Here is a 14,760-nt window from a genome sequence, read left to right as displayed (position 1 = left end):
AAATTAAAATGCCATTATCAATATAATTTAATACTTTTGCAATTTTGAACTCTACAGAAGAGGTACATGTTAAAAAAAGGTTATTGAGACGTTCGCAAAATTTATGCTGTTTTCTTTCTGGAATTGTGCGTATAATCGACCCTATGGACAAGATGACAAGATAGAAAACTGAACTGAAAATACCATTCAAAATTTTAATTTCTATTCATGATCTTCATTTTTTCTGAAATTTTGTAAAATTCCATTAAAAATTTGTTTTTTTTTTTCAATTTTTAAATGTTAATTATTTAGTGATTTGGTTCGAACAATGTATAAATAGGAGTGATCGCTCAGGAAATTTTGTGTGAAGAATTAAATCGTGTTTTAATAGTTAAAGTTCGAACAACGAATAGAGAACGAATCAAGTGCAATGGAACGCAACATAAAATTGTTCGGATTTACTATTAAAAATTTGCCCCAATGTCTACATGAATATCATCACGAGTAAAACACAGATTTTTTATTTGTTTTATTTTAAATATACATAAGTATAATTTTATTAGTTAATATTAAAGACATATAACAAAACTTATACATTATAATTCTCTAAACTTTTTTTTGTTCAAATATTATTCTAATTGTATTATCTTTGCTTTATTTGTGTGGTTTTGTGATTTGGATGAATTTAAAATACATGTTCTTCACTAAAATATTGTATTTAATAAAGTTGCATTTTTTAATAAGTTTTAAGACTAATGAGGTTCTTGGGGTCACACATTGTTTATTCTTCGGCTGTCGTCGTCATTCATCATTGAAACCATTTTAAAACTATTCTGAGGAATAAATAAATACATTTCTACTATAGAAAAATTATGTATACACATTCGTATGTATGTAAAGTGTTTTTATAAATGTAATGATACAAAAATGTTTTAGTTTTTGGGAATTTTGGGGATCATAAATAGTTGGGGGTCACAAAGGAACATGGGATATGGAATTTTATTAATTTTTTGCTTTTTTAAGTGCATTTCTTATGTGACATTTTTACATGTTTTTATAAATATTTTTCAAAATTTTTATTTTTAAGTTTTCATTTTTAAAGTATGAGGTCCAAATGTTGTGTTGCTTCCGTGTAGAATAGAATAATTTTGTATTCTTGTCCCAATTATGCATTAGCAATTATTTGTTAATTTTTAAGTGCATCCTTACAAAGTAATTGACTGAAACATGCATTTTTGTTTTGAAACATATCAACGTTGTTGTTGTGGAGTTTGCATTTGTTTTGAGGTTTTCAAATTGTTTGGTTTAAAGGTTATGTTCATAAGGTTTGATTAAGTGATCATTTGATATCGCTTTGTGGTAAATAGAAATATATTTTATCTTTTCTTCTTATATAAAAATGTTTAATATATGTTAATATAATTTACTTTGTGTTTTTTTTTTTTTGTTATGTGATAAATGTTTCGTTGTACTTAATTTTTTTGTTTTCATACTTTCGACTTCAAAGGTTGTACATTAATTTGCATATTAAAGTTTTCATAGGGCGGGGGAGGGGTTTACAATGGAATTTTGTGGGTAATTATTTTCGTTTCCTTAATAAGTTATAAAAATTATTATGCCTATTTAAATGTATAATGAAAATTGTTTTCTCTTTAGATCTCTCCGAATGCTGTAAGAGAGTAGAGTAAATGCAATGTAACGGTCTTTGCAATATTTGTATTTTTTGTGTGTATAGGTTGTTATGCTTATTTAATGATTTTTCTAAAGAATTCATTTAACTACGTTAATAAATTTAATAATAATAATAATGCGTTAATGCCTATAATACCAACTTACAGTATATTCAAATATAGTCAAATTAAATACTAAAAAAACAATAAAATTATCTAGAGGATATCGATTTAGGAATCATTGGAAACTTTCAATCGGGTTTTTTTGATTCAACACATATGTACGAATGCAATGGAAATGTAGACTACAGTTTGGAACTAAAGGCCAAAATACATTCAGTGATTGCCTTTATTGCCTCAACAAAGTTAGGAATTTTAATGTGTTTTGCTCTTTACAATAAACTTATATTGAAATATGACAAATTCTGCCAATATTTCCTGTAAAATATATATTGACAGTATATATTTTTCATAAATTAAAAAAAGAAAACTTTTCTTAGAAGAAAACAAAATGTCAACTTATGAAACAAAACCATTATGTGACATTTTTCTAAACAAATGTTATAAAAATAAAAACTATAAAATTATATGGTACAAGAAATAAATTCCGTAATATAATAACGCTTACGATGCCCTTCAATGTTTTAAATAATTTACTCACCATAAAAATTTCATAAAATTGTTGAAAAAAAATAAATTTTTAACAACTTCTAAAAGGAATTGAATACAAAATCTATTTAGTTTTCCAATATATTTTTCACATATATATCAGTGTCCAGATATGATGATGAATCTAGCTCCGAGAAAAGTGACCAATCACAATAACTTTCAAGTATATTATTCCGGATAAAATGTTGTTGTGTAAACGTACTATAAGCATACAGGTATAATGGAAGAAGAATACAGGTAGATGCATCAACGCTTGGGAACATGGATATGTCAAAAAAAATTTAATTTTTTTCAAAAATAAATAGATTTTTTTAAGTTTTCTTACACGACGCCAATCGGAGGTTGTTATGATATGCATTTTTTTCAAGAATTTGTACAAATTTAAATAATTTTTCATTCAACATTTTCAATTCCAAATTTGGTTTGACAGTTCATTGTCCCACAAGCTGTTTCGATGCGTCTACCTATATTCTTCTACCATGAGGCAGACGCATCGACACATGTGATGGGACAATGAACTGCCAAACCAATTTTGGAATTGAAATTTTTGAATGAAAAATTAATCAAATTTGTAAAAATTGTTAAAAAAGCATATTATAATAACCTTCGATTGACGTCATATAAAAAACATATAAAAATCTACATATATTTAAAAAAAGAAAAAAAATAAAAGTTTTGACATATTGATGCATCTAACTGTATTCCTTTACCACGATTGATATTCTCATGGCGTCATAACAAGTTGCCTGTTCCAGAACTACAAGAATATAACAGTTTTTGCTACGGTAACCGATTTTCCCTTTATGATATCGAAGAAATCATAGTGGATTCTTGTAAAGGTGTTCCTGCCCATTTTAAAAACCTGACGGAATGTTAAATTTTCTTGCACTTTATTGGCTATTTGATTATGTTTTGTTCTGTTATTTCAAGCACAGTAATGAATTTTTACATTAAATTTGTTAGTCAGCTGGCTTGGAAGAGGGACCTTATATTTGGGCCATGGATACTGTCTCTCTCTAAAATTTGTTGTAAAAGTACGTTTACATACAAACTCTCAGTTCACATTGAAAATTAACCAATCACAATAGATTTGACTATAGAAAACATACACTAAATTTACTGTAATAAGTCAATTTCCGGGCAGATCTTTTGTATGTAAACGCACTATAAATCAGACTTTGAACTTTTAATGAAACATGTTAATGATATTGTTAAAAGGTCATATTAAAAATCCTTCCCATCCGGCTATCATAAGTTCACCAAACACAATGCCAGATCCGCCTGGGCAATGATAATAGGACGTTCTCAATCAAAAATCTTTGATGGGTTAACAGCGATAAGCCAATCGCAATAAATTTTACTTATGTTTATTCACATTTCTTGTGATTGGTAAATAGTTAGCACGGATGTAAACGTACTTTAAGATTTTCCACTAACTGTTCAAAAGACTAAAGTCGCGATTCCGTACGTTGAAGAACTCTAAATTAGTAAATACCATGGTAGTATTAAGAAGGTAAAGTCAGGTAACCATATGTTTAAAATTCTTTCAAATTTATACATTAGATATCTCAAAATCTATATTCATGAACCATTATATACACACAAAATTAGAGATGGGAACTGTTTTTTATACCTTAAAGTTTGACAAGGTAAGTTACAGAAAATGCAGAGCTGGAATGCTAATTTGAAACGAGGTTACCTTTATTTCATTGTACCATGGTTAATGTCGGTGAAATGTTTTATTCTAAATAAATCAAAGTTAACACTTCCTAACTCCGCTCGCAAATAATAACAAAATAAACAAATAATTGAAAATTTGGTAAAATAAAAATAATTTTATTTTTAAATAATATAAAGTAGGTTTGTTGTTTTTTTGTATTACACAATTAAAAATATATAAACATTTTTTTATTATTATTTGTTAAATATAATATAAATGAAAAAATAATAAAAAAAAACACAAAAAAGAAATACATAACCGAAAAAAAACAGATCAAATCACAAATAAAATGTAAACAAAAAACGTTTCAATTTTGAATAAAAAAATTTTATTTTTATTTTCTTTATAAGAGAAATATAGACTTAAAACGAAGAGAAAAAAATTAAAACAAAACTTATTAATTCTTAACAGATTGCACTTTACATTGTTGTATTTTTTATATTGAATCGAGTGTTTTTTGTTTTATATTGAATCGAGTGTAAATTATAGGCAGTGTAGGGCAGTTGTTTCTCTTTTCCCTTGTAACTCCAGACAAACGCACTGTTTGCATGACAGTCGCCAAAGGGGCAAATGTACAAAAACTTTTAATTATATATTATATTATGTTATATTAAATAAAAAATAAAAACAATTTACTATTTTTTAAAAATTTACAAATATTATTGCAAAGTGTACACAAACACATGTAAAAAAAATGTAGGGAACAATGGAAAAACAGAGGTAATTTCAGTTTGTATATATTCGAAAAAAATCAAGTCCAAAAATTATTTTCTTTGTTGTTTGTGGTTATGATATGGGCAGTGTTAGAGTAGTGGTTAATAGAATTTTCGAAAGAAAATGTACAAAAATTCCAAACACAAGTCTATTGTTGATAAAATTATTTTTACTATTATTATTTTTTTTGGTATTTACACAAGGCAAATTTTATAGAACTATGCTTGGAGGGCTTTGCAGTATGTTCCTTAATAAAAAAAACTACCTTGTGGAAACACCAATCTGGGCCATATCTAAATTTACACTCTCCCTTGCGATTAATTGTGCTATCATGATTTATTTGATGTTAACTGTTTGACCATGGTAGAAGAATACAGGAAGATGCATCAACGTTTGGCAACAATGATATGTCAAAATTTTTCAAATGTTTTGTCAAAAATAAGTAGATTTTTATATGATTTCTTATGCGACGCAAATCGAATGTTATTATAATATGCTTTTTTCAAAAATGTTTACAAATTTCAATAATTTTTCATTCAACATTTTCAATTCCAAAATCAGTTTGACATTTCATTGTTCCAACAGCTGTGCCGATGCGATTACCTGTATTCTTCTACCTTGTGTTTGACAATATGTATCAAATAGATCGCAATATGGTACTTATCGTTAAAAGGGTTGAGTGTAAACCTAGTATCAATGAGTTTTAATTCATTTTGTTTTTGGGAAACACAGAAATGGCGGTTATTGTATTTTCTTGTGCAGTTGTAATTTGTGTATATTTGGAGGATTTCTTGCTCCGGCAAAGTTGAACTTGGCATTGCATAAATAAAATACAAATATAGATTTTTTTTTGTATTTTTTAGGTATTTAGTTTAGGTTTATTGCCATTAAAAAAAAACAAAGGGGGTGATTTCATTTGGTTATTTAACAAATAAGATATTGAAAATATTGCATCACAACAACTGGGATAGGAATTAGGTTTTGTTGGCTGGTTTTTGCAATACATTTAATGACTCAAATGTTGATAAGAATTGAAAATACTTGAGTATAATTAATTATCTTTCATTCTGATATGTTAGGCCATGTTTACATTTAGTTTTGAGTCTTTAGTTTTTTAATTAATTTGAAGTCAAACACATGTTAGAAGAATATAGGTAGATGCATCAACGCTTGGAAGCATTGATATGTCAAAATTTTTGAAATGTATTATCAAAAATAAGTTGATTTTTATATGTTTTGTTATACGAGACCAATCAGAGGATGTTATAATATGCATTTTTCAACCATTTTTGCAAATTGGAATAAATTTTCATTTAAAATTTTCAATTTCAAAATTGGTTTGACAGTTAATTGTCTTAGCAGCTGTGTCGATGCGTCTACCTGTGTTCTTCTACCATGGTCAAACATATGAAAATATATGTCAAAGAGCTTATAATTATGTGAGCCGACGTTTACATTGCAACCTTTATCGCAATTTTTCGATAGCATAATATATTTGTCGTATATTTTTATATGCTTTATGTCAAATTATTGGAAAATTAAAATTATAAAACATTTAAATATAAACTTGGCCTTAACATCTTATTTATCAACACAGCCTAAAATTAAGTACAATAGTTTTTTTTTTTTTGAATCAAAACATTAGAAATTTTGAAAAGTTTAAATTTAAAAATATCGTATTTTTGTTTCCCTGTCCCAGCTGTGTTTTTCTTATTTTGACCACATATTGTTTAAGTTAATATTAAGAATTTCTATTAATATTTGGATTCATCTATCACATTATTATGTAAACTATGAGTATATGTGGAGATCATTAGGGGCTTGAAAAGTCATCTGAATTTAAAACAAAAAACGAAAGGTTTCTGGTCTATGGAAGTGTAAATGTTTGAGGATGTTACTTGGAAGACTTGTCTTTGATTTCTTTTTTCAATTCTTAATTTGTTGAATAACACAAATGCAATATTCCTCTAATTGTTTATTATTTTGTGTGGACTATGGGCTAAAATTTGTAAAGAATTATTGCAATTTTTAAAATTTCAATTTAATTGAATTATTTCTTGTGTGTGTTTTTTTTTCATTAATAAAAGACATAAATTTAAATATTTACTGTTACATACAAAAATTCAACATTTTAATAATTGGTTTTTGTGTGTGTGTGTTTTAAATAAAAATAAGCAACAAAAACAAAAATTATGATACAATTTGATTTTCATTTGTTTCTTTTTTTGTAACGTACATTTAATGTTTGCTTTTTACACTCAATGAAACAAAAAAAAAAAAAAATAATAATAATACAATTAAAATAATGCAAAAACATGAAATATAAAATACATATTTTTTAAAATTATGCTAAACAACTATAATTAAAATAGAATATTTATGCTATTAATAATAATAATATTAATAAATCTTAAACATTATTAACAATTATATCAATTAATTCATAGTAATAATAATAATAAAAAACTGTACTGTAATTACAACACTATATCCAACATATCCCTTACAAAACTAGTTTTAGCTTATGTGTATTTTTTCCTTTTTTTAATTTTATATATAGATGTATATATAAATCAATTAATTTACAATTGTATCATTGCTGATAATTAATATTACAAATGATGTTGTTCCAAAGAGGAGGAGGGCTGACTCCTCTTGGTTTTTGTTTTCCAACATAGCACAGCTTGCGGGAGAAAAACAAAACAACAAATGTGTCATATTTCACAAAAATTACAAAATTTCATGGTTTTACTTTTTAAAAGTTATAACGGGTTTGTTTTTGTTTTTTTTTTTGTAATTTGTTGCTAGACCATTCATTGTAAGGACTTTGGGGTGTCCTTCAAAATAGTTTTCTTTGATTGGCATACAAAATCTTAAGCTAGACTTCGATTCGACTTTGGATCTTAGAAAGCTACTGTCCTTGTATATGTGTGTGTGTTCGATCAGTTAGTTTGCTCTCCTTTCTGATGTTGCAGAGGGACTGAGTGTGCTGCCTGTTTGTTTTGGTCCGTAACTGTTTTGAGGATTCCATTCATATTTTGGCGAAAATTGAAAACAAATGATCCTTGAGCGATCTTTACACCTTTCCATCAGCATCAGTGGGCATGTTGCATACGTTTGGATCCATGGCATATTGGAAAATAATCTCACTCCACAACCAATGGCATATGAGAGGGCAAATATTTTCCAAATGAAAATGTAACATCATCCAGGCCATGGAAATGTGAACCCATAACTGTTTTTCAGGGGGAAATCTGCAATAAATTACATTAAAAATAACAAAATTAATAAAAAATGAAAAAGCTTAAACAGCGTTAATTTTGTGATACTTTCAAAAATAACTCAAAACGAATATAAACTGAAAAATTTCATATCCAACAATCTTTTGACACCTACCAATTTGGGGATCGTTATGTGAGGGAAGGCAGGCAATGTCCAAAAATCTTGTCTCTAAATATGGCCCGAAAGACAGGTTAACCAATTTCGAAAACAGTTAAAAATTTATTTCTTTTTGTGTTGCTGCTGCTGTTGCTGTTGCTTTTCCGCCTATGTTTTGCCTTATGTTCTCTCCTTCGGATAAATATGGTTGCGATTTTGCTCTGCTTACATTTAAACACCATTACAATCGATTTCCACAATATCCTTGGGAACATCAACAAATTGATAGACCAAACGTTGACCATCAACCTTGGCCAGTATGCCTCTTTGATAATAGTAGCGCAGTGCCCGACCCATGGTCTCATAATTCATATCCGGTTTATTCTTATGCATGCCCCAGAGCCGTGACACCGCCTTGGAATCGACCAGTTTGAATACACCCTTCTCGCGATTTGTCCACTTGATGAAACGCGGACAGTATTCACGATCCTGCAAAAGCTTGAGTAAAAATTCCCACAGATAGGTGGTGGAACCCTCACGACTGCGTCGCTTGACACCCATTTCGATTTTGGGCTTGCGTGGCTTTTTCACTTTACGCTGTTGGAAACCACCCAGTTCCAGCATATAGGAGAGATCATAGTTAACACTCGATGTGGCCGGTTGTATGACGCTTTGTTGATGTGACAGAACGCCGTTGGAGGTAAGGACACCGTTGCTGGTCGAACCAACTGTGGGATTGGAGACGGAGGAATGCTGTTGGTGCGAGTGCAAAGCATGTTGCTGATGTGGATGTAGGGAATGATGTGAAGCCAAACCGACGGCGGCACGAGGCGGAGAGGGAGTTGTAAAATAGGGCGGCGCACCATAGGCGCCATTGGGCGCTGTTGAGCTGCAGGTTACGCTGTTATTAACCACTGGGCCGTTGTTGGATGAGTTGATGACGCCGCCACCACCTCCTCCACCACCACCGCCTGCACCATTTGCTGCCAAAGGTAAGTAGTAGTTTTCAGCCACTGGAAAGAAGAAGAAAGCGTATTTAAAATTAAGAAATGAGTAAACAATGAACAATTAAAAAATATTGAAGAAATATTTAAAAAAATTGAAGAGATATCATAACGCCTATCCAAAATATGAAATTCCCGTAGAAAAACGGTTATAGAGAATGTTCGATTGAAAAAGTTTGTAAGTTTGATTTAAAAAAAAATAATAATAATAATAATAAAAAAGTGAAAAAACAGGCAAGTTCGGCCAGACCGAAATTTGAATACCTTCCAATATTTGGAAAAAATGAAAAATAAAAAATACCGAAAATCATCGGCTGTTGCACTCATTACCAACTTTAAACACAAAATTTGAAACAATTTCGTTCTATGCGTTATACGAAGACCTGGACTTGCAGTACTCATTAAGATCTTCAAATACGAAATTTGAAATAATTTCTGAGAATTATGTCGCTAAAAGCATTAAAATAATAAATATGGGCGGAATACACACGTGTGCAAAATTTTAGTCTTCAATCTCAATTCGTTCGAAAGATAGCGAAAGATTACAACAGACAGACGGAAATCACTAAATGGACTTATAATTTTACGCTTATCCAGAATATATATATATATACGAACTTAAAATACCCGCCATAAAATGGTGGAGGGTATAAAAGCAGCAGTACACCAGTAAAATATTGTGGAGGGTTTCTGGGCGTATGAGCTATGTATTTATCATACGGTATCGAAACTAGAAAGTCAGATTACTTAAAAGCAGAGAATGTAAACCTAGAAAACAGAGAGCTCGTGGTTTCGTATCCTGAATTTATCTACGATTCCGGGTTTAAATGTAGATATTGAACTCCGTCTCTGGTACATGAAATCGGCTATGACGCCAAAGCCCTTGTAAATAGTATTTCTTTTCGGTACATACCCTCTTAAACCGTATTTCTGCCTACGTCGGTATACCCAAATCTCAATGACGTTTACGAATCTGGCACATGAACTTTGATCCCATGCATGAAACACTAATGAGTTGGATAAGTTTGAGAAATTTCGAGAATAATTTCCAATTAAAAAACAATAATAAATAATATTGATATAAGTATGTATGTATTTCCTGAACAAAACCAATTGTTTGCATTAACATGCAAACACTCTCACCCTCCCTCACGTCCCTCTGTTTAAAATATGTCAAAAATTCGCTTTCGACACAATCAAGTGGTTCTTTGTTTGTCAAACAAATAACTTAAATGACAAATACTTCCTTTTTTGTTTGTCACAAGACAAACATTTCTTTTGCTAATAGCTACAAGAATTTTATGTAGAACTTTAGACCACCCACTCCTCACCTCTCCCCCAAAAAATCCGCCCTCTTTCACACCATTAAGTATATCAATCAACGACTTGAAAAAACAAGCAAAGGCATGACATGCATTCTCTGTTCACACCAAACCAGAGGTAGAACAACAATTGGCGCTGACTGTTGCTGCTTGCCTTTGTTGATGTTGCTACTTACAACAAACGACGACGAATGTGGCGGCGACATCCAATGCATTTAATGACTGACTGACGGACTTGCTGGCTGCCTGGCTGGAATGGCTTACAAAAAAAAAAAAAAAAACCAATTGCTGTTTGTTTTGCCTCACATGCCCAGCCATATTTGTGTGTAGGTATCACACACGAAATACGTATATACATACAAACATGTGTTTGTGTGCAAGTTGATTTCTTGTTTTGTTGGTTTACATCCGGCGTCAAAATTAACGAGGAATGTTACAAAATATACTGCAATAAAAATAAAAGTGTTTTTGCAATTCTCGTGCACAACAACAATAACAATAACAACAATCGAGGCAGCGATAATAATGAGGACGTAAGCTCCACACAAACATGTTTGTGGAATACCCTCTTTGCTCTTAAACCAGAATGCACAAGCATTCAAAGGAATGGTGGAAAGGGGGAGGGGGAGCAGGGCGAAGTACTACACTTTTTGCAAGTAAAAAACGGGGAGCAGAGTAACAACAATCCAAAGAGAGTAAACCATATTATGAGCATTGAGGCTATTGTTGTTGTTGTTATAATTAACAAACTCTACAGTAATCTGGAATAAAAACTTAAGCTCCCAGCCATACACACATGGCAACGTTAAGTCTATTGCACAGTTGTGTGTACCTATATCTTATGGGAGCATGTTCAACCAACTAACCAACCAGTCTATTACTAAAACCTTACTCAACATCAACATACGGAGTGTGAGAGATTACCAGTACCATGTCTCCCCCCCATAACCCCCACTCAACAAAACCATTAACAGTATAACAACAATGCAATGCATTGACTTTCAATCTCACCAACCATTTCTACGTAGCACTCTTTCTCATGCTCTTTCTCTCTGGTTTACTTTTACTCTATCATTGTGTGGTTTTATTCATAACAGTATTGATATGCTGCTGCTGCTGTTGTTGTTTAACTCAGCAACAATAGCAACAGCAGCAACTAAAATTCATATACACAGTGAGAGCCATATTGCCGTTGCCGTTTTCGTCGTTGTCGTCGTCGTTTGTTGCGCTCGTGTATTAAATGAAGAGAGTTGCATGTGGTTGTGACCTTCAGAATTTGTGCAAAGGCAATGTGTCGATGACCACAGATTCATACATTTATACATATAAATATCCGACGTACATACAACAACAATGCAACGTACATATGTATGTTTATATTTGAAAAAAAAAGAAAACAAAAAAGCGCACACAAACAGCAGTGGCAGAAAACGTTGAGTGTTGATGCAGCGGCAATAGAGTCGTCGTTTAAAGTGCACATACATTAAACAAACATACATACGTATGTACATACATACATTCAGATGTTTGTAGAAATGTTAATGATTATGAGGAATAGCAAAAAAAGAAGAAAATCAAACAACTAGAAGGGGGAAAATTGAGAAAGATGCTAAATGGGTACATGGGTACATAAATAGATTTTCGTTTTGATACCTACAATTTAAATCTTGTTTCAATGGATAGTTATAGTTTATGGCTGCTGTGTCTGTGGTGTGTGTGTTTGTGTTTGAATTAAACATTCCAGAAATATATGTCTGTTCCCTCTGCTATTTATAGCCATTATAATTGTTTTAATTTCAAATGGAGAAATAATTGTGACAAACATTTGTTTGTTTTTGAATTGAGTCAAAGTTTAAGTTATTTAGAAATAGAAATTATTTCGAAATGTGTTTTTATTTCAAACATCCCCCACCGCCACATCTCTCGGATTTTTAAATTAGAATTTAATATTTGTTAATAGGTTTCGATTCAAACAAAAAACTTTATTAATGTGAATTAATAGGGGGTTCACGATATAGCTTTGTTAGGTACAAATACAAAGTGCTCTCATATAGAGTGGGTCTGTCTACGAACTTATTTGAATATGTATAAAACCCCTGTTACTATTAGGTAACAAAAGTCCGAAAAAGTTTTTTTTAAGTTGTAAATATTGCATAATATTCAAAATTAGGACCCGGAATGGAAACTATCATATCTTAGAACAAGGTCAATTGTGGAAAAATAGTATAGGTCCAAACGTTTGAGTCCACTAGATGACCCTTTGAGCGAAATTTTCGCACTAGGTTTTACCAGGTTGATAGCGACATGGTTATACCAGCCTCCAAAGGCTCTAAACCGAATTTCGTTCAAACATGATGAAAACCAATAATCCCCAAAAATTGTTTGTATCAAGATCCCGTTATTAATGTTATTTTTTTTTAAAAATTTTTGTGCTTTTCTTCAGTTATCGTAATTTTGTATAATTTTTTTGATTGATTTTCTTGTACTCACTTCCACGATTCCATATATTCCTGATTTGAGAATTCTGATATAGATTCGGATGCAGAAATGTACCATTAGCCAGATGAGAGGGATGCGTCGAACAGTGGGGTGGCAGACCCAAACGGGCCTTGAGTTCATCGCTGCAGGGTTGGCCTCCCGAGCTCGAGCTATCCACATCCGATACACCACTGTCGGCCGGACTGGGAGGAAATGAACCTTTAAAGGGAAATTGAAAAAAGAACAAACACATCATTAATTTCTTGTATCCCATTTGAAAAGGAGAGTAGGAAGAAAAAGTGGCTGTTCAAAATAAAAATTGTCTCCTTTACCTGTTGTCCCTGCACCATAACTCCTGTGATGTGTGCTGTGCAGTGAGCCGCCACTCAGCAAATTGTGCAACAATGGCCGGTGTGGTATATTCAATGACTGTAGACTATTGTTGCTTGAGGGTCCTGTTAGGCTGTTGTGTTGTTGCTGTAAATTAATGCCGCCACCACCCCCTCCATGGGTCTGCTGGTGTTGATTCGGTGACGTTAAAACATTTTGCTCCGTTTTAATATTGAGAACAGGTCCTGATCCTGCAAACGCCGCTGGATTTCCATTCGGGTGTTGTGGCGTTAATGGCGACTGTTGTTGTTGCTGTTGATGTTGTGTTGTCTGTTGGTGTGGATGCGGGTGTGAGTGTTGCTGTTGTTGCTGCTGCTGGAGTGCAGCCTGTTGCACATGATGTGATGATGGTGGCAGGTTATGTAGATGAGGTCCCGGACTTGTTGATTGTTTGATAATAGGAATTTCGGTATCTGGAAAGGGAGGAAGAGAAGAAAGATACTTTTTAGTTTGAGTTTTTGTTAAAAAATTAAAAAAAAAAAAATTAAAAATTAATTATAAATTTCATTTTATGAAATATTATAATTTTTTTTAATCAATATCAATATTAATTCTAATTTTTATTATTTCATATACATTTTTGGTAAAAATAAAGAAAATTCTAATTCTAATTTTTTATCGATTACATTTAAAAAAATACACATTTAATTTATAAGATAATGAAGGATCATTGGAATTTTTTAAATAATAAACATCATATATATGTTGTATTAAGTAGTTAGATTTTAACTCAAATTTTTATTCTTAAAAAATGTTCATATTTTTAAAACCATTTTCCGATCTTTGGCGAATGTTTGCAGTTCATTTTAATGACTTTTATAAATAATGAAATTAGTATATTCTACATCAGCCGATTTTTTCTAGTTCCCTCAAATCCGTTTACCAAAAAAAAAAAACATTAAATAGTGTAATTTATTTTTGCGGCTTTTTGGAAAGAAAAAAAAAAACAACTACAAAAAAACTTCACTTCAAACTAAACATGACTAATTTTGTTTTCATTTCACTTGGAGAATTTCTATTATGGTTTTATGTTCAGAGTTTGTGTTTTATGCATTTGTTGCAAAAAAAAAAAAATGAAAATGAAACAATACAAACAACAACAGCAATAATTTTACTTTTGCTTTTCACCAATGCATGCATGCAACCAACGTCAGTGTGGTTGGCTTGCAGCGTGACAAGATACAGCGCACAAAGGGAAAAGCAGCATTTGGGTAAAAGTAAAAGTGCATTTTCACTGATTTCTTTCTGGCAGATGACTAGCAGCCAGGCAGGCAGGCAAAAAAAAAAAATGCAAGCTGTGTTTGGCCCAACCAACCGACAACCAGCCAAACAACTCATCAAAAACTTTAAAACAGACATTTCAACCAACTAGCCAAGAGATTAGGGCATGCATACAAGCGCCATCTTAAGGTGGAAAACGTGTTAAGTCCATGTTT

At 31.4% G+C, this 14,760-nt stretch overlaps 1 protein-coding gene across 4 annotated transcripts in view; it reads right to left on the bottom strand.

The window, feature by feature from the left end:
• Nucleotides 1-7,523: 7,523 nt before the first annotated feature.
• LOC101894176 (ecdysone-induced protein 74EF) overlaps nucleotides 7,524-14,760 on the bottom strand; it is a 257,086-nt gene continuing 249,849 nt past the window's right edge. For all 4 annotated transcript variants that reach the window (XM_059119692.1, XM_059119693.1, XM_059119694.1 and 1 more), the window contains 4 exons: nucleotides 13,267-13,737; nucleotides 12,947-13,153; nucleotides 8,149-9,143; nucleotides 7,524-8,006 (listed from right to left, as the gene is read on the bottom strand). In XM_059119692.1, the coding sequence (XP_058975675.1) occupies nucleotides 8,362-9,143; nucleotides 12,947-13,153; nucleotides 13,267-13,737 (1,460 nt within the window). In that variant the 3' untranslated portion in view covers nucleotides 7,524-8,006; nucleotides 8,149-8,361. The remainder of the gene's footprint in view (nucleotides 8,007-8,148; nucleotides 9,144-12,946; nucleotides 13,154-13,266; nucleotides 13,738-14,760) is intronic.

This window comes from Musca domestica, unplaced genomic scaffold (genome assembly GCF_030504385.1).
Source record: "Musca domestica strain aabys unplaced genomic scaffold, Musca_domestica.polishedcontigs.V.1.1 15, whole genome shotgun sequence".
NCBI classification, from domain to species: Eukaryota; Metazoa; Arthropoda; class Insecta; order Diptera; family Muscidae; genus Musca; species Musca domestica.
This window is presented reverse-complemented; position numbering and strand designations above follow the sequence as displayed.